This window comes from Aotus nancymaae, unplaced genomic scaffold (genome assembly GCF_030222135.1).
Source record: "Aotus nancymaae isolate 86718 unplaced genomic scaffold, 86718_ANA_hifiasm-v0.15.2.pri h1tg000032l_0, whole genome shotgun sequence".
Classification (NCBI taxonomy): domain Eukaryota; kingdom Metazoa; phylum Chordata; class Mammalia; order Primates; family Aotidae; genus Aotus; species Aotus nancymaae.
The window spans coordinates 31347805-31374090 of record NW_026988445.1 but is presented as its reverse complement, the minus strand read 5'-3'; the positions used below and the strand labels follow the sequence as shown (position 1 = coordinate 31374090).

The 26286-nt window shown below is 53.6% G+C and overlaps 1 protein-coding gene across 1 annotated transcript; it reads left to right on the top strand.

Annotated features, from left to right (window-relative positions):
• Positions 1-1235: 1235 nt before the first annotated feature.
• On the top strand, positions 1236-11322 carry IBA57 (iron-sulfur cluster assembly factor IBA57). The gene is given in 4 exon segments (XM_012472669.2): positions 1236-1576; positions 9585-9735; positions 9737-9926; positions 10017-11322. Coding segments are annotated over 4 exon segments (1074 nt in total). The 3' UTR covers positions 10409-11322.
• Positions 11323-26286: the final 14964 nt, after the last annotated feature.

The window sequence follows — 26286 nt, the reverse complement described above, 5'->3', positions numbered from 1 at the left end:
CCTCTGTGAGTTCAGCTGTGAAGAGACGATGAGTCACTGGAAGGACGTTTTGCGGGAGGACAGGCTGGGCTCCAGGGAGGGCTTGGCGTCCTGCACTAAAGAGAACTGCAGACACGACGGGGGTGACCCTGGCCTGAAAAGCAGCAGTGACCAAAGATGTGATTGGAAACCGTGATTGTGTCTTGTTATGTCACATTGATTAGGGGTGTGGAGGGGCTGTGGGCAGGATGGTGCCTGTCCTTATCCATGGAGACATTTGGGGACAGAGTCTCCTGCTGCCTGCAGCTGACGTCCCAATCGTCCAGCAAATGAAGAAAAGATGACACAGACAGATTAGGCAGAGGCAGCCACATGTGGACAGCTGGCAAACTGGTAGGTACCCTTATAAAGAGAGGAAGCGGGCGGGCATGGTGGTTCACGCCTGTCATCCAGCACTTTGGAGGCTGAAGAGGGTGAATCACTTGAGTCCATGAGTTCGAGACCAGCCTGGGCAACATGGGGAGACCCTGTCTCTACAAAAAATACAAACATTACCCGGCGTGGCTACCCAGAGGCTGAGGCGGGAAGATTCCTTGAACTCCAGAGCTCGAAGTCAGCCTAGGCAACACAGCCAGGTCCTGCCTTTACAAAAAATAAAAATAAAAACGGGAATGCTGACACATGCTAGACCGCGGATGGACTTTGAGGACACCGTGCTGAGCGAAATAAGCCGTCGCGAAGGGCAAATCCCGGACGATGCCGCTCCTGTGAGGTCCCTGGAGGCACGTTCAGGGAGGCAGACGGCAGAAGGGGGATCCAGGGGTTGGGGAGTGGGAGTTTAACGGGGAGTTTCAGGTTGGATGAAGAGGTTCTGGAGATGGGTGGCGGTGCCAGACACGGGTGGGTGAAGGCGAGGAATGCCTCCGACGGTGCACCGGAAGGTGGTTAAGAGGTGAGCAGAAACCACACTGCATGCAGGGGTTGGAGCCTGCGCGCTGACGGACAGGCCGAGCCCCGCCCCCGAAACACACCCCGCGTACGATGCCCCACCCAACCCGCAGGCACGCTCGCCCCGCTCGCTCCGCTCGCCCCTTCCAGCCCCGGCGGCCCTGCTCTTCACGCACGCACGCTGTCTGCCCCGCCCCGCGATGCCCCGCCCCTTCTCGCCTCCCTCTGGCGGCCACCGCCAGGGGACGCTGTAGCACTCGCCCCTCCCGCTTCCTTCGGCCCCTCCCGCCGCCGCACTCCTGTGCAAGATGGCGGCCGCGGCGCTGCTTCGAAGCGCGGCTCCGGGGCGCGGAGGCCCGGCCGGGAGCTGGCGGCTGCGCGTGGCGCCGAGGCGCCGCCTGACTCAGGGTTCCTGCAGTCGCAGCGGCGACCCCACGGCCGGAGCGGCCTGGGCCTGCTTCCGGCTGGACGAGCGCGCGCTGCTGCGCGTGCGCGGCCCCGACTCGGCGCCCTTCCTGCTAGGGTTGCTGACCAATGAACTGCCGCTTCTGGGTCCCGCCGCCGCGGATGCCCCGCCCCCTCCGCGTGCGGGCTACGCCCACTTCCTGAACGTGCAGGGCCGGACGCTCTATGACGTCATTCTGTACGGGTGAGCGCGGGCGGGGAGGGCGCCCAGGGGACGGGCACCCAGGGAAGTGGCCAGGGACCGGCACCCAGCGGCAGGGCGGGCTCCCGGGGCCTGCAGAGGGCGTGGGAGGTGGGGTGGAAGCTCACGGGCAGGTGGGCCAGAGACGCACCCAGGGGCAGCCACCCAGAAGATTCCACTTGGGATGGACACCCAGGGGAAGCTCACCCAGGGCCCAGCACCCAGAGGCTCGGCTTGACACCCAAGGATGGGTCAGTGACTCACCCAGAGGAGGCCTGGGTACCCACCATTATCAGAACAGAGGCGCCTCTAGGTGGGCACCTCCCAAGTGGGCCACCTGGTCAACCTTCTCCCTCCGTAGGGACAGGGGGCTCAGGGGCCCCGCCTGGTAGCAGAGCTGTGTTTCTGAGTGCCAGCTTGTGCTGACACTCCGAGTTCTGTGTTCCCTGTGTTTCTCTGTGTCCCCTCCCAGATCTCCCCATTGCTGGCACATTTGCATTTGGCTCGGTCATCTGTGCTGACAACATCAGGACTGTCAGTGATGTTCATGCTGGGTCAGGGCCTTGACTGCTTATAGCCTTGGGTTCCCTTGCCCAGCTTCCGGAGACCTGGATCCCTGACACCTCCGCTGAGTGCTGTGGGCCTGGATCTCACCGCCTGCCTGCTGCTCTCCCCCGTGGCGGATCCTGATCCTTCTCTTCAGCTTACTCCTGTATTTTGGTTTCAGAGGATGGACACCTTTTTGATGACGTCCTGAGCTACGTGGGGTGAATTTTTGGACTCACTGTGTGTCTGCCAGTGGCTTTACCTGATATCCTGACTGGCTGTAAAAATCTTAGCTTGGAAATTGTCACTGAGAATGTTCACATGACAATCTTGCTGCCAGCTTTTCTGAGACGTCTAGTGCCGTTCTTATTTCCAGTCCTTTGTACATGAACTGTGTTTTTCTCTGGAAGCTTTTCTTTAACCCTGATGTCATGAAATGTGTCTTAGTTTGGCCTTTTTCCATATCACATTGCTGGGCACTTACTGGGCTCTTTAAATCTAGAACCAGAGTCTGTGAAATATCAGACCTAGCCCATTGCCTGTATTTATAATAAAATTCTCTGGGACCCTGACCCATTGGATTCCATGTGGTGTGGGGCTGTTTTTTTTTTTTTTTTTTTTTTTTTTTTTTTGAGATGTAGTTTTGCTCTTGTTGCCCAGGCTGGAGTGCAGTGGTGTGATCTTGGCTCTCTGCAACCTCCGCCTCCAGGGTTCTAGAGATTGTCCCGCCTCAGCCTTCTGAGTGGCTGGGACTACAGGTGCCTGCCACCACACCCAGCTAATTTTTGTATTTTTAGTAGAGACAGGGTTTCACCATATTGGCCAAGCTGGTTTCAAACTCCTCACCTCTGGTGATCCATGCAGCTTGGCCTCTCAAAGTGCTGGGATTACAGGGTTAGCCACCACGCCCAGCCTGGGGCTGCTTTTGTCTAGAGTGGCAGAGTTGTGGCGCGAGTGTGGGCCTCAAGCGTAAGTTATTCACCGGCCCTTTATAGAAAATGTGCCCACCTCAGCTCAGTAGGCTTAAATCTCCATGCCCCCAGTTCCGAGATGTAGTCATCGTTGTTTGTCTTATATATTCGTTACATTCCATTCAGCTGCTTTAATTTCTTCGTCTTTGATTCTCTTGGCCCCCGTGTCAGCACGTGTTGTTCACATGTTAGCCTTGCGATGACAATGTTTGCTCCCCAGATTCCCTCCCTTATTTCTGCATTCCTCTTTGTCCTTTTCCCTTCGAGTCCGGGTTCCATTGAATTCCTATTCTTGATAAGTGTTCTGCCCGGCGCAGTGGCTCACGCCTGTATTCCCAGCACTTTGGGAGACTGAGGTGGGCAGATCACCCGAGGTCGGGAGTTCAAGACCAGCCTGGCCAACACAGTGAAACCCTGTCTCTACTAAAAATACAAAAATCAGCCAGTCGTGGTGGTGCATGCCTGTAATCCCAGCTACTTGGGAGGCTGAGAGAGGACAATCTCTCGAACCTGGGAGGCGGAGGTGTGGTGAGCCGAGATCCCACTCCGGCCTGGGCAATGAGTGCTCTACAGTGTAAAGTACAGGTGAGCATTGAACAGCATGGGTTCGAAATGCATGGGTCACTTGTACCTGGATTTTCCTTCGCCTGTGCCACCCTGAGACAGCAAGACCAACCTCGCCCTCCTCCTCCTCAGCTACTCAGTGTGAAGACCATGAGGACGCAGACCTTCACTCAGTGAGGAGAAACTGCATTTCCTCTTCCTTAGGATTTTCTTCCTGGGATTTGTAGCTTACTGTATTGCAAGAGTACAGTATATAATAGCATGAAACATACAAAGTGCCACTTGACTGCTTATGTTATACATGAGGTGTCCAGTCAGCAGAAAGCTGTTAGTTAAGATTCTGTGGGGGTCACAGCTTAAAGGTGGGTTTCCAACTGTATGGGGGCTGGTTCCCGAAGCCCTTGCGTCGTTCAAGGCTCAGCTGTCTGTCCTTTCTGCATCTCAGGGTTTTTTCCTCTTCGTCCTGTCCGGCCTGGTCTGGAGCTTGTCTGCAGACCTACTGGGCCCCAGCTCTCCTTACCAAGCTTATGCTTGGTGGCTATGTGGCTATTTGCTCTCCTCATGGGGTCTCTGTCCTCAAGGTCTTGTGCTGGGTGTCTGCTGTGTCCCTCACTGTTCTGCGTGCTGAGGGCACTGGGGCGGCTCTGTTCTTCCCCTGCTCAGCACTGAACAGCGACGTCATCCAACTCTGGTCTCCGTCGGCCAGGGAGCTCCGCCCCGAGGGGTCGGGTGGGGCGGGACCGTCCTCCGTGGGATTTGGCATCCATGTAATAATATTTGAAACCCTCCAGCCTCAATTCTGTTGGAGTTCACAGCTCCGCTTCTCCTCAGCTGTCAGAAGAGGGACACGACAAGGTCACCTCCTCAGCTGGCTCCCCAGGGGTGCTGGCCGACAGGATCCAGATGCCACCCCTCCCGGCTCTGCTCTGTGGTGAGGGTGGGCTTAGGGCAGCGATCGGTGGGCACGTTTAGTTCAGTTGGTGAGGTGACAGTCTTCCTCACTGGGTGCTGTTGGCTGTTGATCTTCGCCTCTGTGGTTTGCCCTCCCTGGTCTCTGCTCTGGGGAGGCGGCAGCCTGCGGGTCAGGGGCCTCTGTGCCTTCCTGCTTCTCCGGTCGTTCCCTGCCCAGCATTCCTCCCTGGGTATTTTTGGACTGTAGGATTTTTATTTCAACTCTGATACTAACTAATATATCATCCCGAGCCGTTCCTTCCTCAAAGCACCCTGTTCTTGTTTCCTGGATGTAACGCCTTCTTTCAGATGAAGCTATAGTTTTTTTTGGTTGTTGTCTTTTGTTTATTTATTTTTAATTTTTTTTTTTTGAGATGGAGTCTTGCTTTGTTAGCAGGCTGGAGTGCAGTGGCACGATCTTGGCTCACTGCAACCTCCACCTTCTGTGTTCACGTGATTCTCCTGCCTCAGCCTCCTGAGTAGCTGGGACTACAGGCATGCGCCACGGTGCCCAGCTAATTTTTGTATTTTTAGTAGAGATGGGATTTCACCATGTTGGCCGGGATGGTCTTGAACTCCTGACCTCGTGATCCGCCCGCCTCGGCCTCCCAAAGTGCTGGGATGACAGGCGTGAGCCCCCGCGCCCGGCCTATGGTTGTTGTCTTTTAATAGGACTTGCTTTTCAGAGCAGTTTTAGGTTCTCAGCAAAAGAGCAGAATGTACAGCGATTTTCCATGTTACCGCACAGGGTCCCCCATCATCAGATCCCCCACCAGAGTGCCGTTTCGCCACAGTCGATGAACCTCTGTCGACGCGCTCCCATCACCTGGAGTGCACGGTTTCCATGAGGGCTCACTCTCGCATGGTGCGTTCATGAATTGGGCAAACGTACCGTCGCATCACACAGAGTAGTGCCACTGCCTTAGTCCTCTGTGCCCCGCCCATCCGTCCATCTCCCTAACTCCTGGCCACCGCTGGTGTTTTCCGTGTTTCCAGAGTTTCACGCGTTCCGGAACGTCCCATCGTTGACTCAGCGTCTGTAGCCTCTTCGCGTTGGCATGCTGCACTTACTGGTACGCGTTTAGATTTCTCCGTGTGTTTTCATAGCTGGATGGCTGATTTCTTTTAGTACCGGTCAATTCTCCGTTGTCTGGATAGGCCGCAGTTTACATGTCACTCTTCTACAGGACATATTGGTGCTGCCAGGCTTTGGCAATTGTGGACAGAGCTGCTGTAAACATCCACGTGCAGGTTTCTGTATGGGTCTAAGGTTTTTGTTTTGTTTTAAGACACAGGGTCTCGCTCCATTGCCCAGGCTGGAGTGCAGTGGCACAGTCGTGGCTCACTGTACCCTCAAACTCCTGGGCTCAAGCGATCCTCTCACCCAGTCTCCAGGACTACAGGTAGTTGAGGTCTCACTGTGTCGCTCGGGCTGGTCTTGAACTTCTGGGCTCAAGCGATTCTCCTGCCTCAGCTTTGCAAACTGTTGGGATTGCAGGCATGAGCCGCCGTGCCCAGCCTCCTTGGGGTCCCTTTCTATCAGTTGGTTTTGATCTGTCTTCATGTAGGAGGCAGAAAGAGGCTGCAGGCTCCTGTCGCAGGTAGGGTTGTGGTCCGGTGGCCTTGCTGTGGGCTGGCCGGGGCAAGAACATGGACTCAGTCCAGGGCTCGGCAGCCCCAGGAGTGTCAGGGCGGTGGCCTGTGTCTGGCCAGCACTGAGGAGCAGGAGAGACTTGTCAGGCCTCCAGCGGCCTGGGGAGGGAGGAGGGAAGGAGGCCGGCCAGGCCCCAGGGCAGCGTTTTCCCGAACATGACTGGAAACCCTTGGATCTGATGGCCGGGCCAGAGCCACTGCGGACCTCCCTCCTCTTCCTGTGTCCTCGCTCCCAGAGGGGCTTCTGGGCTCAGCAAACAAAAGCTCGGGACACCCAGGTCTGTCTGATGAGCAGCGGATGATCTGTAGGTACGTCCTATGTGGTCTTTGGGATACACTAAAAAAAGTCATTTTTTGTTGATGTGAAATTCCGATTTAACCAGGTACCCTGTATTTTCTCTGGCAGCCCTGTCCCCAGCGCCCCTCATGATGGGGTGGGCTGCAGGCCAGGGGTGCTGCTCAGCGTCTGGACAGCCCCCACCACAGAGAATGATGAGGCTGAGAAAGCTCCCGTGCCGGGGCTCTATGTGTGGCAAGTCTCCTGGTGGTCTTCAGATGTGGCAGGGGTTGGGGTGGGCCCAGGGTCACATCCCAGCTCAGTTGGTCCTGAGAAGCTGCCTGGTAGAGAGTCACCGGCACAGAGGGCTGGAAAGTGCCCTCAACCCCAGAACCCAGGTCCTGTGAGGACATCCACCCTGTGTGAGGCCAGGGAGTGCCCAGCAGATGGGGGTGATGGGGTGTCAGCATGGGTGGGGGTCCCTGCCAAGGCGGGCAGCTAAGCTGGCCCTACCTCAGAGAGCAGGGCCCAAAGCTTGGTCTTCTCTGGGCCCCACTCTGGACCGACGGACCCATGGGGCACCCTGGCCCCACCCTGCCTGCTCCTCCCCAGCTCCTGCCCTTGCCCTGTAGGGCTCTGCAGCCCCCTGTGCCTGTGTGTCTCGGCTCACTAGACCCTGGACCTGCGGTCCCTCAGCCACACTGCAGTCCCCTTACCCTGTCCCGCTACTCGGCCTGGTGCTGCTCAGCTCCTCCCTGCCCTTCTAGTGCCCAGCACCCTGTGCCCTGACCTCACATTTGTCCCTCCGTCCAGGTCCCCTGGTCACCTGTGTTTTAGTCCGTCTTCATCTGCTGACCGCACTGTGGATTTTAAAAATACAAACACATATGCACGTGGTTAAGGACTTGCTGATGTCAGGCAGCTGGGGTGAAAGGACTGCCCGCTGCCTTCTCTCCTGTAGCTCTCGGACACTGCAGGGGGAGCTTCTTGTTTTTTTCCCTCATCTTATTAGAAGTAATTATAGATTTCACAGGAAGTTGCAAAAAAAAAAAAAATAAACCTGTTGGAGGAGCTTGCGCAGACCCCTCCCCAGTTCCCCTGATTGCACACACAGGGCACTCGTGGGGTCTCTGGATTTGCTTGTCTTGCTGTGTGCCTGTGTGCACCCACAGGTGTAACGCTGTGATTTTATCACGTGTGAATACCTGTGGCCATGATCAGGCCCACGTGGCTTCCCACTCCTGCCTCTGCGTGGGCACCCCCGACACCCAGAAACCTGTTCTGCAGCTGTAGGATTGTGTCATCGCACGAGTGTCATAGATGTATGCACCGGCCTTAGCCTTTGCCCTCACATCCACCCACATCTGTCCATCTCTGGCTCCGTGTTCTTGCTGAGAAGTCCCCTGTGGTGTGGTGACACCTTGATTCTCCCTTTCTGGCCGTTACTGTAGAGCTGGCCTCTGTGGGCTTTCGCTGCGGGTTTCCTGTGAGCTGCCGTCTTCGTTCCTCAGTGATCCAGGCCGCAGGGGTGAGGCCCACCCCAACCCCTGCCACACCTGAAGATTCAGGAGTGAGGGGCCAGGCCGCAGGGGAGTTGCTCGTTTGGTGTCGTGAGGCCCTGCACCCTGTCTTCCAGAGGGGCGCCCATTCTGCCTCCCCACCAGCAGCGTGCCAGTGACCTGGTTTCTCCTCGTGCTGGCCAGCGTTCGGGGCCGCCACTGCGTCCGTTTCCCTGATGGCGTGGTGACCTTTTTGCAGCGTGCCTGCGGCTGCCCCCTGCCCTGTCCTTACTGTTCTTCCCGGCATCTCAGCCCACGTGTGTAAATGACGTGTGTTCCCCTCCCTCGCCGGTGCTGTTGCTGTCCTGGAGGGTGGGCTGGCTCTACTGGCTGTGGCAGCTGGCGCTGTTCACCCTCCCTGAGGCAGGGTCCTCAGTGAGATGTATGGCTGCTGTTTCCGGGTGATGAGCGTGAACATTCCCTGTGGCTGCTGGCACGTGGGTATGACTACAGGGTGGAGTGAGACTGCAGAGATGAGGATGGCAGGCCCCTGCGTGGCACCTGAAGCTTGGGTGACTGGCAAGGACTGAGCCCTCTCCCGGCGGAAGGGGCTGGGCCACCTGCTCTTGGGCTCCTCTCTGGCAGGTTCTCTGGGGGTCTTACCACCTCCCTGTCTCAGCTCCCACTGGGCTGCGGAGCCCTGTGCAGTCCACACCCACAGTCAGCCCCGGCCACAGAGGCGGCTCAGCCCAGGTGTCTCCACTTGGTGCCCCCAGCTGACGTGCCCCACGCTGCCTGGGCCTCTCTTCTGTGTCCCTCTGTGAGTGGCCCTGCCATCCATCTGGTCGCGTCATTCGTGTGGTGCCGCCTGCTGAAATCCTCTGAGGAGGGCTGCCGGGGGGTCCATTTGGGATCTGAGACTTGGCTTGTGGGGGCAGGTGGTGGACACGGGCAGAGTGGATCTCAGGCATGCTGCACCTCCCGACCTGCCCACCTTAGGACCCTCCAGCTCCCCGATGGCTTCCTGGGGCTGGAATAGACTGGTCTGGTTCTCAGTGGCTGTACACACGGTTCCCCTGCCGGGCCCTGCTCCCCCATCCGGCGAACTCTTGTTTCTGCCCTAGGCTCTCTGGACGGCGCCCTGGGGCAAGCCATTGTAGTCCTCGGGGAGGCGGGGTCTGTCTGAGCTGGCTCCGTGAGCTCGCTTCTGGATGCTTAGACCTGAGCTCTGGCGGCTCAGCTCCGTGCGGCTGCGGGCAGGGCTCTCCGGACGCCGGTCCGGGTGTACCCTGCCGGCCCTGATGCGCGTTGTCAGGACACACATCCACGTGGCTGTGGGCGCCGTGCTCTGTGCCGTCTCCACGGTGCGCGTGTCTAGCTGTGGGTGTGGCTCCTGCACGGGACCGGGCGCTTGCCCTGAAGGTGCAGCCCCTTGTGGCTGAGGGCAGGGCTCTTTCATCTGCCTGGGTAAGGCGTGCTCCGTCGAGCAGCCCTTTCTGGCCCAGGCGCTTGGTAAGCCGGCAGCATGTGCCCTGCCTCTCTCCCTGCAGGCTCCGGGAGCACTCAGAGGAGATGTCCGGCTTCCTCCTGGAGTGTGACAGCTCCGTCCAAGGCGAGCTGCAGAAGCACCTGGCGCTGTACAGGATCCGACGGAAGGTCACGGTGGAGCCGCACCCGGATCTGCGAGTGTGGGCGGTGTTACCCCCGTTCCCCTGAGGCCTGCGGGGCTGCACCGCTGCAGGAGAGGGCAGGGGCTGACGCCATCCTCGTCCGTGACCCGCGAACGCCACGCATGGGGTGGCGGCTCCTCACCCAGAATGAAGGCCCAGCCCTGGTTCCCGGGGGCCGGCTCGGGGACCTGTGGGATTATCACCAGCACCGGTACCTGCAAGGTATGGGCTGGGTGCGCACGCTAGGCTGGATTGCACGGGTGGGGCCGGACGCACTCAGTTCTTGCTGGTTTCCCCCTCCGATCTCTGCAGGTGTTCCTGAGGGGGTCCGAGACTTGCCTCCAGGGGTGGCCCTGCCTCTGGAGTCCAACCTGGCCTTCATGAACGGCGTGAGTTTCACCAAAGGCTGCTACATCGGCCAGGAGCTGACGGCCCGCACCCACCACATGGGCGTCATCCGCAAGCGCCTCTTCCCTGTCCGGCTCTTGGACCCCCCTCCCACCAGTGGTATCGCCCCCGGCGCGGCGGTGCTAACTGAGTCAGGACAGACTGTGGGCAAGTACAGGGCCGGCCAGGGCAATGTGGGGCTGGCCCTGCTGCACTCAGAGAAGATCAAGGGTCCTCTGCACATCAGAGCCTCCAAGGGCGCTCAGGTGGCCTTAGCTGCATCTGTGCCAGACTGGTGGCCCATGGTCTCCAAGTAGCCCGAAGCATTGGCTGGCACCGGCTGGTGGGGAGGCTGGGGGCTGGGGCCTGGGGCCTCTGTCTGGGGTCTTCCCATCCCATCTGTCTGCTGTGCCTGCTGGGTGGGATCCTGCTTCCCGCCTGGGAAAGTCCCCCTTGGCGGCGCCCTGCCTGGCCCCGCCCATGCTCAGTGGCCCCGGCTTGCGGGTTGTTTTCTCCCTGAGCATCCTGTAGCCCCAGAGGGGAGAAGTGGCCGGAGGAGCCCACCACGTGGGTGCTAAGCCCCAGGGGGCGCTGGGCCCCAGTCGAGGCTCCACACAGGGTTGTCTGAGAGGATGGGACGGCGTCTCTGGCCAGCCCTGGCGGCCTCTGGGCCTTGCACCCCACTCTGCCAAGCATGAGCCTCGAGGGTTGGTTTCTGTGCCTGGAAGCTGGGTGCTGTCCAGGGTCTGCGCACTGGGGTTGGGGCTTTGGAGTTGCCTAACTGTGCTTGCTTGCAGGGTGCCTCAGGGTGGGTTGTGTGTGGTCCAGAGGGGTCTGGGGCATTGGATCAGGTGGCATATAGGCGTCTGCATGTGGAGGAGCATGTGCTGCACACCTGAGCCAGGTGCACCTCTGTGTACTGGGGCACCAGGGCTGAGCCTTCAGGTATCCCATGCAGGAGGCTGTGCCCACCGCCCGTTTCTCCACCTCCACTCTTCCTCAGAGCCCTCCAGGAGCGTGGCGGGGGGGGCCGGCGCAGGGCTCAGGAGCCAGCAGGGCGGAGTTAGCATGACCGGTGTGTGCTGGGTTTCTGCATAGCCTGTGTTTGCGGTGAGAGTGACTTGCTGTCAGCCGCAGGGCATGGCCTCCGCTTCACCCACTGGGTTCCCTCTTCCCACTGAAGTGTGAGCTCCGTGTTTGAGGGCATCCATTAAAGAGTGAGCCACAGGCAGCCTCTTGGGAGCTCTAGTTTCATTTAGGGGAGAGGGAGGCCGGGGCTTCGTTTCTGGGATCTGGCTGACTGGACCCTGGGAATAGCTGTCCCTTGAGAACGCCCAGACACACTAGATGAAGCATGTGGCGCGGCTGCAGGCCAGCAGGGGAGGGCTCAGAGGCCCAGGCTGGGTGCATGGTGCCACGTCTGCAGAGCGCAGCCATGTAGCTGCAGGGCATGGGGCCTGGGGCAGGCATTTGGGTCTTCACGCTTGACCTTGGGTGGCCACGAGGGACAAGCAGGCAGGGAGCCTGTGTGGCCATCCTGGTGCCGGGGGACCACAGGCGCTCTCTAAAAACCTGCAGCTATGGTGCTTTTGGGGTCAGGGCCAGGGGTCTAAAGGCAGCTCTGAGCTGCAGCGTAGCTTGCATCACCCAGGAGGAGGGCGTGGAGCGGACGCACGGGAGGAGGTGGCTGCAGCTGGAGGGGAGAGGAGGGCCGTCCATCCCAGCCGCTGCCATCGGCTCTCCTGTGGGCAAGGAAACAGCTAGGTGGCCCTGACCCCTGGTGAGAGAGAGCCAGTGGCCTTCAGCCGCTCTTGGACAGGTCACACTCAGCACAGGATGGATTCCAGACCAGCATCCCTGCCCCCTTCCCGCCCCACCGGCTGCTGCTTTAAACTGGCATGGAGACAGTTGAGCGGCTTCCCAGCCAGTTCTCTCTCCAGCTCAGCCAGGGTGGGTGTCTGTGGCCTGTGTCACCAAGAGCCGGTGTCTCCTGCGTGGGGGGCGTGGACACCTGGAATGAGGGTCTGTGCCTCGAACTCAAAGTGCCCCGGCTCCCTCACCTGCCCAAGGTCGCCTGGCGTTCCCAGCAGGGTCTCCTTGAGTGCAGCAGCCTCTGGGAGCGTCCTAGCCTTGGACTCGGCGAATGGTCCCACAGGTGTGGCTAGGTGAGGGCTGGGAGGTGAGTCAGGAAGGAAGGGCTCCCCTCCAGAGCGAGACGCCACTTGAGCGGTCCTGTGCCCCCGTGTCTCCAGGCCTCTGCAGGTGTCAGGATATCAAAATACTTGGTTCAGTTCAAACACACACATTCCATGTTCTGTGTCTTTTTTTTTTTGAGATGGAGTCTCGTTCTGTCACCCAGGCTGGAGTACAGTGGCGTGATCTTGGTTCACTGCAGCCTCCACCTCCCGGCTTCCAGTGATTCTCCCGCCGCAGCCTCCCGGGTAGCTGGGACTACAGGCGCCTGCCACCACGCCAGGCTAATTTTTGTATTTTTAGTAGAGATGGGGTTTCACCATGTTGGGCAGGCTGCTGTCAAACTCCTGACCTTGTGATCTGCCCGCCTCGGCCTCCCAGAGTGCTGGGATTACAGACGTGAGCCACCACGCCCCGTCTCTTCTGTGTCTTTAAAAAGGAAGTGTCAGGCGCCAAAAGATCTCTTCTGTCTTACAAACCAAATCGGCTTTCACCAGAATGTCCTTAGTCCTCTCAGAAAGGCCCGGCCTCGAGGACTTGGAAGCAGGCCCTGAAGCTCATCAGCAGGGCTGGGCTTTGCGTTTAGCAGCACTGGGACCTGCTGAGAGCTGGTGCGGCTGTTCCTAAACTGTGCGCTGCTCTTCCGTCCGCTTTACTTTTGTAAAAACATAGGAAGTTCCTGTGTGTGTGTGTGTATGTGTGTGATTGCCTGTGTGTGTGATTGCCTGTGTGTGTGTATGTGATTGTGTGTGTGTGATTGTGTGTGTATGTGATTGTGTGTGTGATTGCATGTGTGTATGTGATTGCCTGTGTGTGTGTGATTGCCTGTGTGTGTGATTGCGTGTGTATGTGATTGTGTGTGATTGCATATGTGTGTGTGTGATTGCCTGTGTGTGTGATTGTGTGATTGTGTGTGTGTCTGTGATTGCATGTATGTGATTGCCTGTGTGTGATTGCATGTGTGTGTGTGATTGCATGTGTGTGTGATTGCATGTGTGTGTGTGATTGCCTGTGTGTGTGATTGTGTGTGTGATTGTGATTGCATGTGTGTATGTGATTGCCTGTGTGTGATTGCATGTGTGTATGTGATTGCCTGTGTGTGATTGCCTGTGTGTGATTGCATGTGTGTGTGATTGCATGTGTGTGTGTGATTGCATGCGTGTGTGTGTGATTGCCCGTGTGTGTGATTGCATATGTGTATGTGATTGCCTGTGTGTGTGTGACTGCATGTATGTGAGTGTGTGTGTGTGTGTGTGAATTGGTAGTGTGAGGTGCAGTTGTGTTACATGGGTGTGGTGTATCATGGTGCGGTCTGGGCTTCTCACCCTCACCCCGCCGCCTCCACTCTTCAGAATCCCCTGCGTCTGCTCTCCACTCTCCGAGCCCACAGTGCCTGTCGTGCAGCTGCTGCTTATGAGGCAGGGCGTGCAGTGTGTGGTGCTGTTTCTGAGCTGATTTACTTTAACACAGTGTATAGTGCTTACATTTTCCTTTCAAAGCCAGATGCGGGGGGGTGTGGTGGCTCACACCTGTGATCCCGGCACTTTGAGGGGCTGAGATCAGAGGATTGCTTGAGCCCAGGAGTTTGAGAGCAGCCTGGGCAACATATCAAGACTCTGTCTCTTAAAAAACAAATTAGCCAGGAATGGTGGTGCACACCTGTGGTCCGAGCTACTCGGGAAGCTGAAGTGCGAGGATCACTTGAGCCCAGGAGGTGGAGGCTGCAGTGAACCATGATTGTGCCACTGTACTCCAGCCTGGGCAATCAAGCAAGACCCTGTCTCAAAACAAAGAATAAAAAAAGAGAGAAGTTGCAGTTGGTAGTATTTCCTGGAGCATGGCAGACACCGTGTGGAAACTGAGAAACCTGCCTCCAAATCAGGAGCTGTTTGGAGAAATGACCCCAAAGTTCAGCACAGAAAGACATCGGATAGAAGACATCCCGAGAAGTGTACGTTCACTGTAAAATCATCCGCCTCATCTTCCAGTCCCTAGGAGACAAGCTCCCTGTTCTGTGTTCTTGTATGAGACGATCAGTCAAGTGCAGCCCAAGAGGACAGGCAGGAGCCCTGGAGAGCCTCGGCCAGACCTTCCCTGCGGCTTCCCCAGGAAAGGTGAGGCAGGGTGGGTGTGCGGCTGGCCAGCTGGAGTGATTTACATGGGCTCCAAGCTGTAGGAGTGGTCCCTGGCTGCCTGAGTGCTTTGGCCAGATAGAGGTGGGCTCTGGACTGGTGAGGTTGCATTGCAGAGGTGTGCACCCAGCTGGTCCCTCATCTCTAAGGACTGGCTGACCTGGAGGGGCAGTCTCCCAGCCAGAAGAGTTTTTTTCTTTTTTTTTTTTAAATGAGACTACCATAAAATAGCACAGAAGGTTTTTTTTAATATGTCAAAACATCCTAAGGTACAGGAAATAAATTGTAAACACACACACACACACACACACACACACTCACTCACTACCATAAGCAAGGCCCAGCAAAAGGACAGAAGCAAACACATCAATGTTCTGATCCTAGAGTAAGCAGACACATCACACGGAATGAGGATGTTTAATACATTTAAAGAAAACAAGGAATTTATGTGCAGGAAGCAAGAGACTGTAAAAATGACCGAGCAGATTTTAAAAAGAGAACTTGTTGAAATAAAAATGGAATTTTCTAAAAAATAATCCACGATGTCTTTCCTGAAGAATCGGGAGCTATTTGAAGAAAATGACCCCAAAGTGCAACACAAAGAACTAGAAACGATGAGATGGGACAGGGGGCAAGAAGGCAGTTTAGTACCGTAATTCCAGAAGGAGGGGAAAGAGAACACGGCAAGTATTCAGAGAAATACGGCTGAGAACTTTTCCAAACCTACGGGAGCCCCTGCTCCTTAGATTCAGGAATCCAGCGGCTCCCAAGCAGCATAGTCAGAAAGCTGTACTCAAACAATCACATCTTGGTGAAAGTGCAGAACCCAGTGACAAAGAGATCTTGAAGGTAGGCAGGGAAGAAAAGGCTTATCTGGAAAGAAGAAAGTAAGTGGTTTATTAAAAACAACAGTGGGAGCTAGAAAGAAAGAAAATAATACCTTCAAAGTCCTGGGAGAAATAGTGATAGCCTAGAATTGTGTACCCTGAAAATCTATCAAGAATGAAGGGCTGGGCACAGGGGCTCACGCCTATATTCCCAGCACTTTGGGAGGCTGAGGCAAGTAGATCACCTGAGGTCAGGCATTCAAGACCAGCCTGACCAACATGGTGAAACCCCACATCTACTAAAAATACAAAGATTAGCTGGGCATAGTGGCACATGCCTGTAATCCCATTATTCGGGAAGCTGACGCAGGAGAATCACTTGAACCTGGGAGGCGGAGGTTGCAGTGAGCCAAGATTGCACCATTGCACTCCAACCTGAGCAAGAGTGAGACTCTTATCTCAAAAAAAAAAAAAAAAAGGCCAGCCATGATGGCTCACACCTGTAATCCCAACACTTTGGGAAGCTGAGGCTGGCAGATTGCCTCAGCTCACAGAGTTCAAGACCAGTCTGGGCAACACGGTGAAACCCCGTCTCTACTAAAATACAGAGAATTAGCTGGGCATGGCAGCGTGCACCTGCAGTCACAGCTACTCAGGAGGCTAAGACAGGAGAATTGCAAGAACCTGGGAGGCAGAGGTTGCAGTGAGCTGAGATCGCGCCACTGCACTCCAGCCTGGGCTACAGAGCGAGACTCTATCTCAAAAAAAAAAGAGGGCTGAAGGCATTTTCAGACCAGGAAACCCCCCCCAGAGTTTGCTGCCAGCAGAGCCTAGAGCGTCTAAGACATGTCTGGGCAGAAGGCAAGGGAACCCGTGGGTAAGCTGGAGGTGGAAGAAGGAATGAATAGGCAGGAAGGTGGATTTGTGGGCATATCTAAAACACCACATCTAGAAGCTCCTACTTAGAATGCGTAATTTTGGAGTTTATAAAATGATGCCACGTGTGAGTTGGGAGAGAGGTGCCCAAATCTACAGGGTTCGAAGATCCCTCTTCTGGCTGGAAGGAGGGCTGGACACTGAGTTCAACACCTGCTACTAGGCTGATCAGTATTTTCAGATAATCTCTAAAAGAATGGAAATACATCCTCCAGGCCAGGCGCAGGAGGCAGAGGTTGCAGTGAGCCCAGATCGCGCCATTGCACTCCAGCCTGGTGACAGAGCGAGACTCCATCTCAAAAAAAAGAAAAAAAAAAGAAAAGAAAAGATGATACTTATACTCAATGGATATATACTACGTTATTCATCCATGAAGGAGAATGAAATCCTGTCACTAGCCGCAACGTGAATGGAACTGGAGGTCTTCAAGTTGAGTGAAATAAGCCAGGCACAGAAAGACAACTTCGCATGTTCTCGCTTTCATGTGGGAGCTGAAACAGTGGACCTCGTGGAGATGGAGAGGACTGGTGGGTCCCAGAGGCCAGGGAGGGTGGGGAGGTGGAGATAAGAGAAGTTGATGACTGGGTACAAATCTGTGGTTTGACGGAATAAGACCTGTTTCAGAGGGCAGTGGGATGACTGTAGTTTACAGTAACCAGTTGCACATTTTCAGACAGCTAGAAGGGAGTAATTAAGATGTTTCTAGTATAAAGGCAAATGGTGAAGGTGATGAAGACACCCCAAGTATACTGATTTGATCTCTATAACTTGTATGAAGGTATTAAATTATCACATGTACCCCAAAAATATGCATCAACTGAAAAAAAAAAAGGATCACAGTCTTAAATGGAAAGCATAAAACTATAAAACTTGTAGAAAAAATAGAAGAGGCCGGGCATGGTGGCTCACACCTGTAATCCCAGCGCTTTGAGAGGCCAAGACGGATGCATCATCTGAGGTCAGGAGTTCGAGACCAGCCTGTCTAATATGGTGAAACCCCATCTCTACTAAAAATACAAAAATTAGCTGGGTGTGGTGGTGGGTGCCTGTAATTCCAGCTACCCGGGAGGCTGAGGCAGGAGAATCACTTGAACCCGGGAGGTGGAAGTTGCAGTGAGCCAAGATTGCGCCATTGCACTCCAGCCTGGGCAACAAGAGCGAAACTCTGTCTCAAAAAAAAAAAGTACCCGTGTAAGCCATGGTGAAGTGTCTGGTTCGGCGGTATTCAGCACATTCACCACCCATCTCTAGACCTCCTTTGTCCTCCCAGCCTGAAACTGTTCCAATCAAACACCAACTCCCCGTCCCCTCCTCAGCCCCTGGAGCCACCAGCCTACCTTCTGCCCCTGTGACTGTGAGGACTCCAGGGGCCTCTCATGAGTGGAATCATACAGGATTTGTCCTTTGGTGTCTGCTGTATTTCACTCAGCATGTCATAGCCTGTGTCAGCGTTCCCTTCCTTTTCAAGGCTGAATACCGTCCCATCATGTGACGGCCCACGTTGTTTGATCCATTTATCTGCGGGTTGTCTCTACCTTTGGTGACTGTGAGTAGTGGTGCCGTAAACATGGGTGTGTAAATATCTCTTCAAGACCCTGCTTTCCATTCTTCTGGGTAAGGCTGGGCACGGTGGCTCACGCCTGTAATCCCAGCACTTTGGGAGGCTGAGCTGGGTGGATCAATTGAGGCCAGGAGTTTGAGACAAGCCTGGGCAACATAGTAAGACCCCATCGCTACAAAAATAAATAAATAGGGCCAAGTGCGGTGGCTCACGCCTATAATCCCAGCACTTTGGGAGGCCGAGGCGGGTGGATCATGAGGTCAAGAGATCGAGACCATCTTGGTCAACATGGTGAAACCGTCTCTACTAAAAATACAAAAATTAGCTGGGCATGGTGGCGCATGCCTGTAGTCCCAGCTACTCGGGAGGTTGGGGCAGGAGACTTGCTCGAACCCAGGAGGCGGAGGTTGTGGTGAGCCGAGATCGCGCCATTGCACTCCAGCCTGGGTAACAAAAGCGAAACTCCATCTCAAAAAAATGAAAAAAAGAAAAAATAAATAAATAAATAAAATTCCCCCGGTATCTATCTGGAAGTGGAATGGCTGGATTATGTGGGAGTTCTGTGAGTTGCTTTTTGAGGAACCTCCGTACTGTGGTGACAGCTGCAGCAGTTTACGCTCCCAGCAGCCATGTGCAAGCGCCCCCGTTTCTCCACATCCTTGCCAACACGTGTTATTTTCTGCTTTTGGATAGTCGTCATTCTAATGGATATGAGGTAATTTCTTGCTTATTTTATTTTAATTTTTTTTGAGCCTGGGTGTCACACCATCACCCAGGCTGGAGTGCAACCTCTGCCTCCCAGGTTCGAACAGTTCTCCTGCCTTGGTCCCCCGAGTAGCTGAGACTACAGGTGTGCGCCACCATGCCCGGCTAATTTTTGTATTTTTAGTAAAGACAGGGTTTCACCCTGTGGCCAGGCTGGTCTGAACCTCCTGAGCTCAAGCGATCCACCTGCCTCCCTAAGTGTTGGGATCACAGGCGTGAGCCACCGCGACCGGCCTGGCACAAGGTGATTTCTCGTTGTGGTTTTGATTTGCATTTCTCTGGTTGTTAGTTGAGCACCTTCCCGTGCGCTCTTTGGTTGTATGTCTTCTCTGGAGAAGTGTTCATTTGAGTCCTTTGCCCGTTTTAAGATCAGATTGTTTGCCAGTGTGTTTATTCATTCATCAGGTGCCGGGCTGCTCCCATCTCAGGCCCGCTGTGAGTAGGGCTGTTCACGTCCCCTGGGTGGACGAACAGCTGACTTGGTTTTCAAGCAGTCACTGGCAGTGACACAGCCGGCCCCCCTCACAGCGCCGCAGCATACTTGAGGCCAAACCCAACCAGCCTAGGAAGGACCCCGGGGTGGGGGCCCATGGGGTGCTGGGTCTGCAGCCCCCACTGGGGCAGGGCGGGGGCACTGTTCAGAAACTATCCCTAGAAAATGACACTTAAAAAAAATTTTTTTTTTTTAAATTTTAGAGACGGGGTCTCGCTGTGTTGCCCAGGCTGGAGTGTAGTGGCTATTCACAGGCACAGTCCCACTACTGATCAGCACGGGAGTTTTGACCTGCTCCATTTCTGACCTGGGCCAGTTCACCCCTCCTTAGGCAAACGGGTGGGCCCCTGCTCCCGGGAGGTCACCATATTGATGCCGAACTTAGTGCGGATACCTGATCGGTGTAGCGCACCACAGCCCGGAATTCCTGGGCTCAGTGATCCTCCCACCTCAGCCTCCCGAGTAGCTGGGACTACAGGCATGCGCCACCGCGTCCGGTGAAAATGACTTTTTTTCCTGCAGACCCCAGTAAGTGTTCTGCTGCAGAGAATGGAGGGATGTGTGGGCCAGGTGGGCTGTCCCACTGCGAGGGGATCCCACGTGGTGAGGGTCTGCACTCCTGCGGACACGGCCTGCGCCCCGGCGCCAGGTGGGCGGGTCAGCAGGGCTGTTTCTTGGATTTAATGTCCCGACTGGGAGTGGGTTGAGCCCCCTCTGTGTATTGGCCATGCCTGTTCCTTTCTGTCGCAGCCTTTCCAAGTCCCTTGTCCTTCTCGCCGGTTGTAGGAGTTACCTGCGGGTCCTTGTCTATTCTCTGCATTGCTCGTATCTTTGAGGCTTGTCTATCACTTTCTTTCATGGTGTCCTTTGGGACAGGCGTTCTTAACTCCAATGCAGTGGATTTTTATTTATTTTTCTTAAGGTTTGTCCCTTGCTTAAAAATTCCTTCCCCACCCTGACTTCATGAAGCTACGATCCTGTACTAACTCTAAGACTTCTGTACATACACCTTTCTATTTATGAATGAATGAGTGAGAGGGTATCGTTCCGTCACCCAGGTTGGAGTGCAGTAGCCCAGCCTCGAATTCCTGGGCTCAAGCAATTCTCCCACCTCAGCCACCCAAGTAGCTGGGCCCACAGGCGTTGTGCCACCACACCTAGCTAATTTTTGTAGTTTTTGTAGAGACCGGGTTTCACCATGTTGTCCAGGTGGGTCTTGAACTCCTGGGTACAAGCAATCTGCTTGCCTCCGCCTCCCAGAGAGCTGGGGTTCCAGACGTGAGCACTGCACCTGGCCTGGACCTTTCTTCTGTAGATTTTTTTTTTTGAGATGGAGTCTCACAAGGTCCCCTGGGCTAGAGTGCAACGGCACGATCTCGGCTCACTGCAACCTCCACCTCCCGGGTTTGTGCAATTCTCCTGCCTCAGCCTCCCGAGTAGCTGGGATTACAGGCGCACACCACCACACCTGGCTAAGTTTTTGTATTTTTAGTAGAGATGGGGTTTCACTGTGTTGGCCAGACTGGTCTTGAACTCCTGATCTCGTGATCTGCCCGCCTCAGCCTCCCAAAGTGCTGGGACTACAGGCGTGAGCCGCCGCCCCGGCCTCTGTAGAACTTTAATGTACTTGGGGTTGATGTCGACGTGTGATGTGAGGTGGGGATTAACATCTCTGGTTGACATAACTAGCTGTCCTAACACCATTCACTGAAATTCACCTTTCCCCACTGACTCAGGGTGCCAGCGTGGTCAGACGCCATGCCTTCACCTGCGTGAGTTTGTTTCTGGACTTCTCATTCTGCCGCACCTGGTCTGTCTGTCTGCTTCTGTGCTGACACCGTGATGTTTGTCTTACTGTACTGTGAGGATCGTTCTTAGTAATTGGCATGGCGCTATCACAAGCTGAGGTCTTCTTCAGGGAACATCTTGACTGCTCTTGGCACTTCACTTAGCTGTGAGAGTTTTAGAGTCAGATTTTTTACAGCCTGTTTGACACATACTCATGCACACACACGGTAGCATTTGGGTGCGCATTGCATTCATCGTGTAGGTCAAGTTGGGGAGAACTGCTATCTTTGTGTTACTGAGTTTTCAAGCCCCAAAAACATTGCACATTTCTCTGCTTATTTATGCCTACTTTAATTCTGCAAAATCTGTATAATTGTTCTGAAGTCCTTATATATCTTTTGTGAAATTTAGTCATTTAAAATAATTTTAATACTGCGGCGAAAGACATCCTTGTGAAATGGCATCTATAATTTTTTTGTTAGTGATGTTTAGAAATAAATGTGCTAAATTTTAAATGTTCTTAGTAATTATTTTCTGTGTAGATAGGTTGGGGCTTTTACTGTAGATAATCAGATGATCTCAAATTCATGACACTTTCATTTGTTGCTGGTAATCCATAAATGTCTACTTTTTCCCCGTTCCTTTCTCTGATGGGTCAAGTTAAATAGCGGTGCTGGTGCCTCACTCGGCTCTCGATCTGAAAGGAAAGTGCATGGTTGTTTTACCGCTTGGTCTGGCGGTTGCTGACATTTCTTGGTAGGTACTCTTTCTGAGTTTGAGAAAGTTCTTATAACTGGAAATCCTAGTTTGCTAAGATTTTTTTTGTGTAAAATCACAAATGGTTGTTGAAATTTATCAATTTGGGGTGTAGGAATTGAAGTGAACGTGATGTTTTTAAAGGAACTTGTCCATATCACCGTATTCAAGTTTGAATGTGTGCCCCACTAAATCTCACGTTGAAATGTCGTCCCCGGTGTTGGAGGCAGGTCTGGTGTGCGATGTCTGGATCGTGAGGGCAGGTCTCTTTAACACCTAGCTTTGATCCTCTGAACTGGGGTCCTGCATTCTTGAGACAGCCCCACACTCCAAATGGAGTGAGAGTGACAGAGGCAAACAACACTTCAACATCACCATGGAAACCACTGGGACCTTGGGGGTCACAAGAGGGCCCTAGGGACCCACAGGCTGCTGGGACCACACTTTGAGAACCACAGGTCTGCTGCTCTGATCGGCTTCTTATACCTGGGCTCTGTTTCAGATTTCATTTTAAGGTGGGATTCAGGAGCCAGGCTGAAAATTTCAGGATGAAGGAGGAGGCCTGAGCCCCAGGCCTGCTGCTTGGTGAGTGTTTGAGGCTGCTCCTGTCCTCAACTGAGCTGGGACCTGTTTTTTTTTTTTAACTACAAATGGCATGTGTACTTGTTGAGTAAAATTTAACACTACAGAAGCATACGGAGTAGAGCCTGTCTGTTTCCCATTTCCTTGAAGGTCACCATGTTCAGCAGCCTGTGCTCGCCTCCAGATGCATCTGCGCGCGCAGACACCGCTGTCTCCATCCCAGATGCGTCTGCGCGCGCAGACACCGCTGTCTCCATCCCAGATGCGTCTGCGCGCGCAGACACCGCTGTCTTCATCCCAGATGCGTCTGCACGCGCAGACACAGCTGTCTCCATCCCAGATGCGTCTGCGCGTGCAGACACAGCTGTCTCTATCACACACTTCCATCCACACACACCACCTTCACGTGGCCCCTCTCCCAGCTTAGCTGGGGTTTCACCTTCGATGTTCTGCAGCTTGCCTTTCCATTGCTGGGTACAGGTGTTGTGATGGTGAATTTATGTGTCGACTTCACTGGGCTTCCGGGTGCTCAAGCATTGAGCCAGGCGTCATTTCTGGTGTATCTGTGAGGATGTTTCTGGAAGAAATTAGCACTTGAATCAGTGACTGAGTAAAGCAGATTGCCTTTCCAAAGGTAGGTGGGCCTTGTCCAATCAGTTGAGGACCTGAATAGAACAGAAAGGCTGAGTGAGAGGGAACTCTTCCTGCCTGAATGTTTTGAGCTGGGACATTGGTCTTTTCCTAGCTTTGGACACAAACTAAGACCTTGGCTCTTGCTGGGTCTTGAACCTGCTGGCTTTGGGGCCAGAACGGTACTGTGGGCTCTCCTGCTGACCACAGACCTTAGGACTTCTTAGCCTTCATAGTTGTGTGAGCCAGTTCCGTTAATCACTCAGTCTATCTAGCTATCAGTCTGTCATCTATCTATCAATATCTGTCAGTCATCCATCTGTGTCCATCCATGTATCCAACCTAACTAGATCCATCTATCAGTCTTCTGTACCTGTCAGTCATCTATCATATTCATCCATCTATCCATCCATCCGTCCATCCATCCATTGATCCATCTGTCTCATGTATCATGTATCTTACTGGTTCATGCAGGACCAATGAGAGACACTATATCCATCTGCTGTTGTTCTCTTTCTCTGGAGAATCCGGACTAACACAAGTGTCATCCCCGATCAGTGCATGAGGGTCCGCCGCATTTTCTTCTGTGATTGCTCCCAGCTTTGCCAGACCTGTCCTGTGATTCATTTGATTCTTCCCTTGGTGACCGAGTTTGCTGCCAGTGTTTTGCCACCATCAGGTGTCTTGAATATTCTTTTTTTTTTTTTTTTAATTTATTTTGTAGAGACAGAGTCTCCCCATGTTGGTCTGGAACTCCTGGCCTTAAGCAATCCTCCCGCCTCGGACTCCCACAGCGCTGGGATTACAGGCGTGAGCCACTGCGCCTGTCCCTGAATATTCTTGTGTCTGTATCATAGTGCGTGGGCAGGAATGTCTGTAAGTCACCTGTGTGGCAGATGTCTTTTTCAGCATTTGTTTTTGGTGTCTTTTGTGGGATAGTCATTTTACATTTTAATGTAATTAAATTTATTTTTTTCCTTATTTGGGATGTGTGCTTCTTTGGTGTGTCTTGTTGAAGCAATGTTTGCTTGAAAATGTTCTCAAGTTTATTCTTAAAGTGTTTGTTTCACTTTTTTCTCAGTCGAATTTTAAAATTTATCTCAGCTTTTCCAAAAAAAGTTCCATTCCCTATTCCCCCACAGACCCTGGCAGCCAGCAGTCCACTTTCTGTCTTTGCCGATTTGCGTATTCTGGATATTTCATGTACATGGAAGCATACGATAGGTAGCCATTCGTGTCTGGCTTCTCACTGAGCATCCATTCTGTGGCGTGGATCCAGACCGTTCCCTGTGTGGCGAATGTTCCACTGCATGCCTGTACTGTATCTTGTTTGTCCATTCGTCTGTTGATGGACATTTGGGTTGTCTTCATCCTTCGACTCTTGTAAACCATGCTGCTGTGGTGGACGTGCATGTGTACATTTTTGTGTGGACAAAAATTTCAGTTCTCTTGGGTATTTATCAAGCAGTGAAGTGAAGGATCAGATGGCAGCTCCGTGTTTCATCAGCGTGAATTTTGTGTGTGGCATTGTATTTATTTCCTAGGTCTGTTGTAATAAATAACCACAAATTGAATGGCTTAAAACCGCAGACTTGATTCTCCTGTAGAGGTCCCAAGTGAAGGTGTGGGCAGGGCGTGGTCCCTCCAGAGGCTCCAGGGGACGGTCCCTAAGCTACTGTCAGTGGCTCCAGGTGCTCCTGTGCCTGTGGTCAGTCCCTGCAGCCTCCGCTCTGTCCACACGCGGCCGCTCTCTCCTGTGTGTCTCCGCATCGTCTCGTCTCTGTCTGTCTCTGTGACTACTTTTCCCCTTCTCAGGAGGATAGCAGTTGCTGGATGAGGACGCGGCCCTCCTGAGGACGGCATCTTAGCTTGATTGCATCTGCAAACCTGGGCCCCTAGTCAGGTCCCATCCACGGGTTCTGGGAATGAGGAGTTCAGCATAGCTTTTCGGGAGGACACCACCCAACCCATAATAAGTGTGAAGTAGCACTCCATTTTTATTTCTCTCTCTTTTTTTTTTTTTTGAGACGGAGTTTCAGGCTGGAGTGCAATGGCGCGATCTCAGCTCACTAAAACCTCTGCCTCCCAGGTTCAAGTGATTCTCCTGCCTCAGCCTCCCAAGTAACTGGGATTACAGGCATGTGCCACCACATCCAGCTAATTTTGTATTTTTAGTAGAGACAGGGCTTCTCCATGTTGGTCAGTCTGGTCTCAAACTCCTGACCTCAGGTGATCCGCCCACCTCAGCCTCCCAAAGTGCTAGGAGTACAAGTGTGAGCCACTGCACCTGGCTTTTATTTCTTTTCAGAAGAAATAAAAGGTAGCTGGTTATCCAGAACATTCTTCGCACTCCTCCACAGGGTCACCTTGGTATTTGGATGTGCGAGGGCCAGTTTCCAGGCTGTCTTTATTTCATTGGCCTGTTTCTCTAACCCTGAGCGACTGTCTTAATTACTACAGCTTCCCGAGTAGCTGTTAGCACATTTGAGAGTCAATGCTTGTAGAGTAGAGGCTATTTCTTGCTGGGACCGCTTTCTCTGCACACTGTCCTCAGTGGCCCTGCTCTCTGGACTCTTCTAGATGTGCCGGGCCTGGCGCTGGCTGTTGAAGTGCCAGCAGTGGCCACATAGAGGCCCCGGACAGCGAAGTGGTGCGCCCCACAAGTGACTGTCCAGGGCACCTCCCAGCACAGCAGTGGGACGAGAAGACAGTGAGGGGATGTTACATGAACTGAGCCTCAGGACCCGATGTCCAGGAGAACATGAATTAGGATCTTGAAGTTCTTCAGAAAGACCAGAGTGAGGGGTGGCCCTGAGTCACTCTGTAGCAGTCATGGAGTGAGAAGAGCCACTCTAACCACAATGGAATTGCAAGATTGCCAAGCTAAGTCACCCAGTTAATTGTGGCCCTTAATGTTACTCTAGGAATCTCTGCAGTCCTAATCTTAGCTTTTCCAGGGAGACATGGCAGCTGCTGGGGGCAGGAGGCATCACTGTGTTCCATGTGATACCATGTGACCAGCAGGCTGTGCAGGCTCTAATTTTAAACTGTGATGGGAGAGAGGAGGCTGAGAACTGTGCTTCTGACACTGAGACAGGGTCCCTAGAGCTTCATTTTCCTTGGACATGGCAGAAAGACTTTGCACAGCCTTTTCAAAGATTTGGCAAATACTGTGGGCCGATTTTTATATTTTCTGGCATTTATTTCAGTGGATGCAGGATAGATTATTAAAATTCCTGCACTTAATTTAAATTGTTTAAATTATTATACAGGCTTTGTTTCATGAAACCCTTTATCAAATTACGTGGTCATTTTTAGATTTTCACCCGCATTGCTAATTGCAGCTGAATTCCTCTTGAACACTGAGAAAACGGTAAGGACCTGTGAGAGAATTTTTAGAAGTCAGCCAGCAGCATCCCAGTCCTCCCCAGCAGCTGGTTTAAAGCATCTTCCAGATTTGAAGTCAGTTTTAATAGTGTTCATTAATATGAGTCACGTTGACATAGTTTTAAGCATGTTGCACTTCATGTTC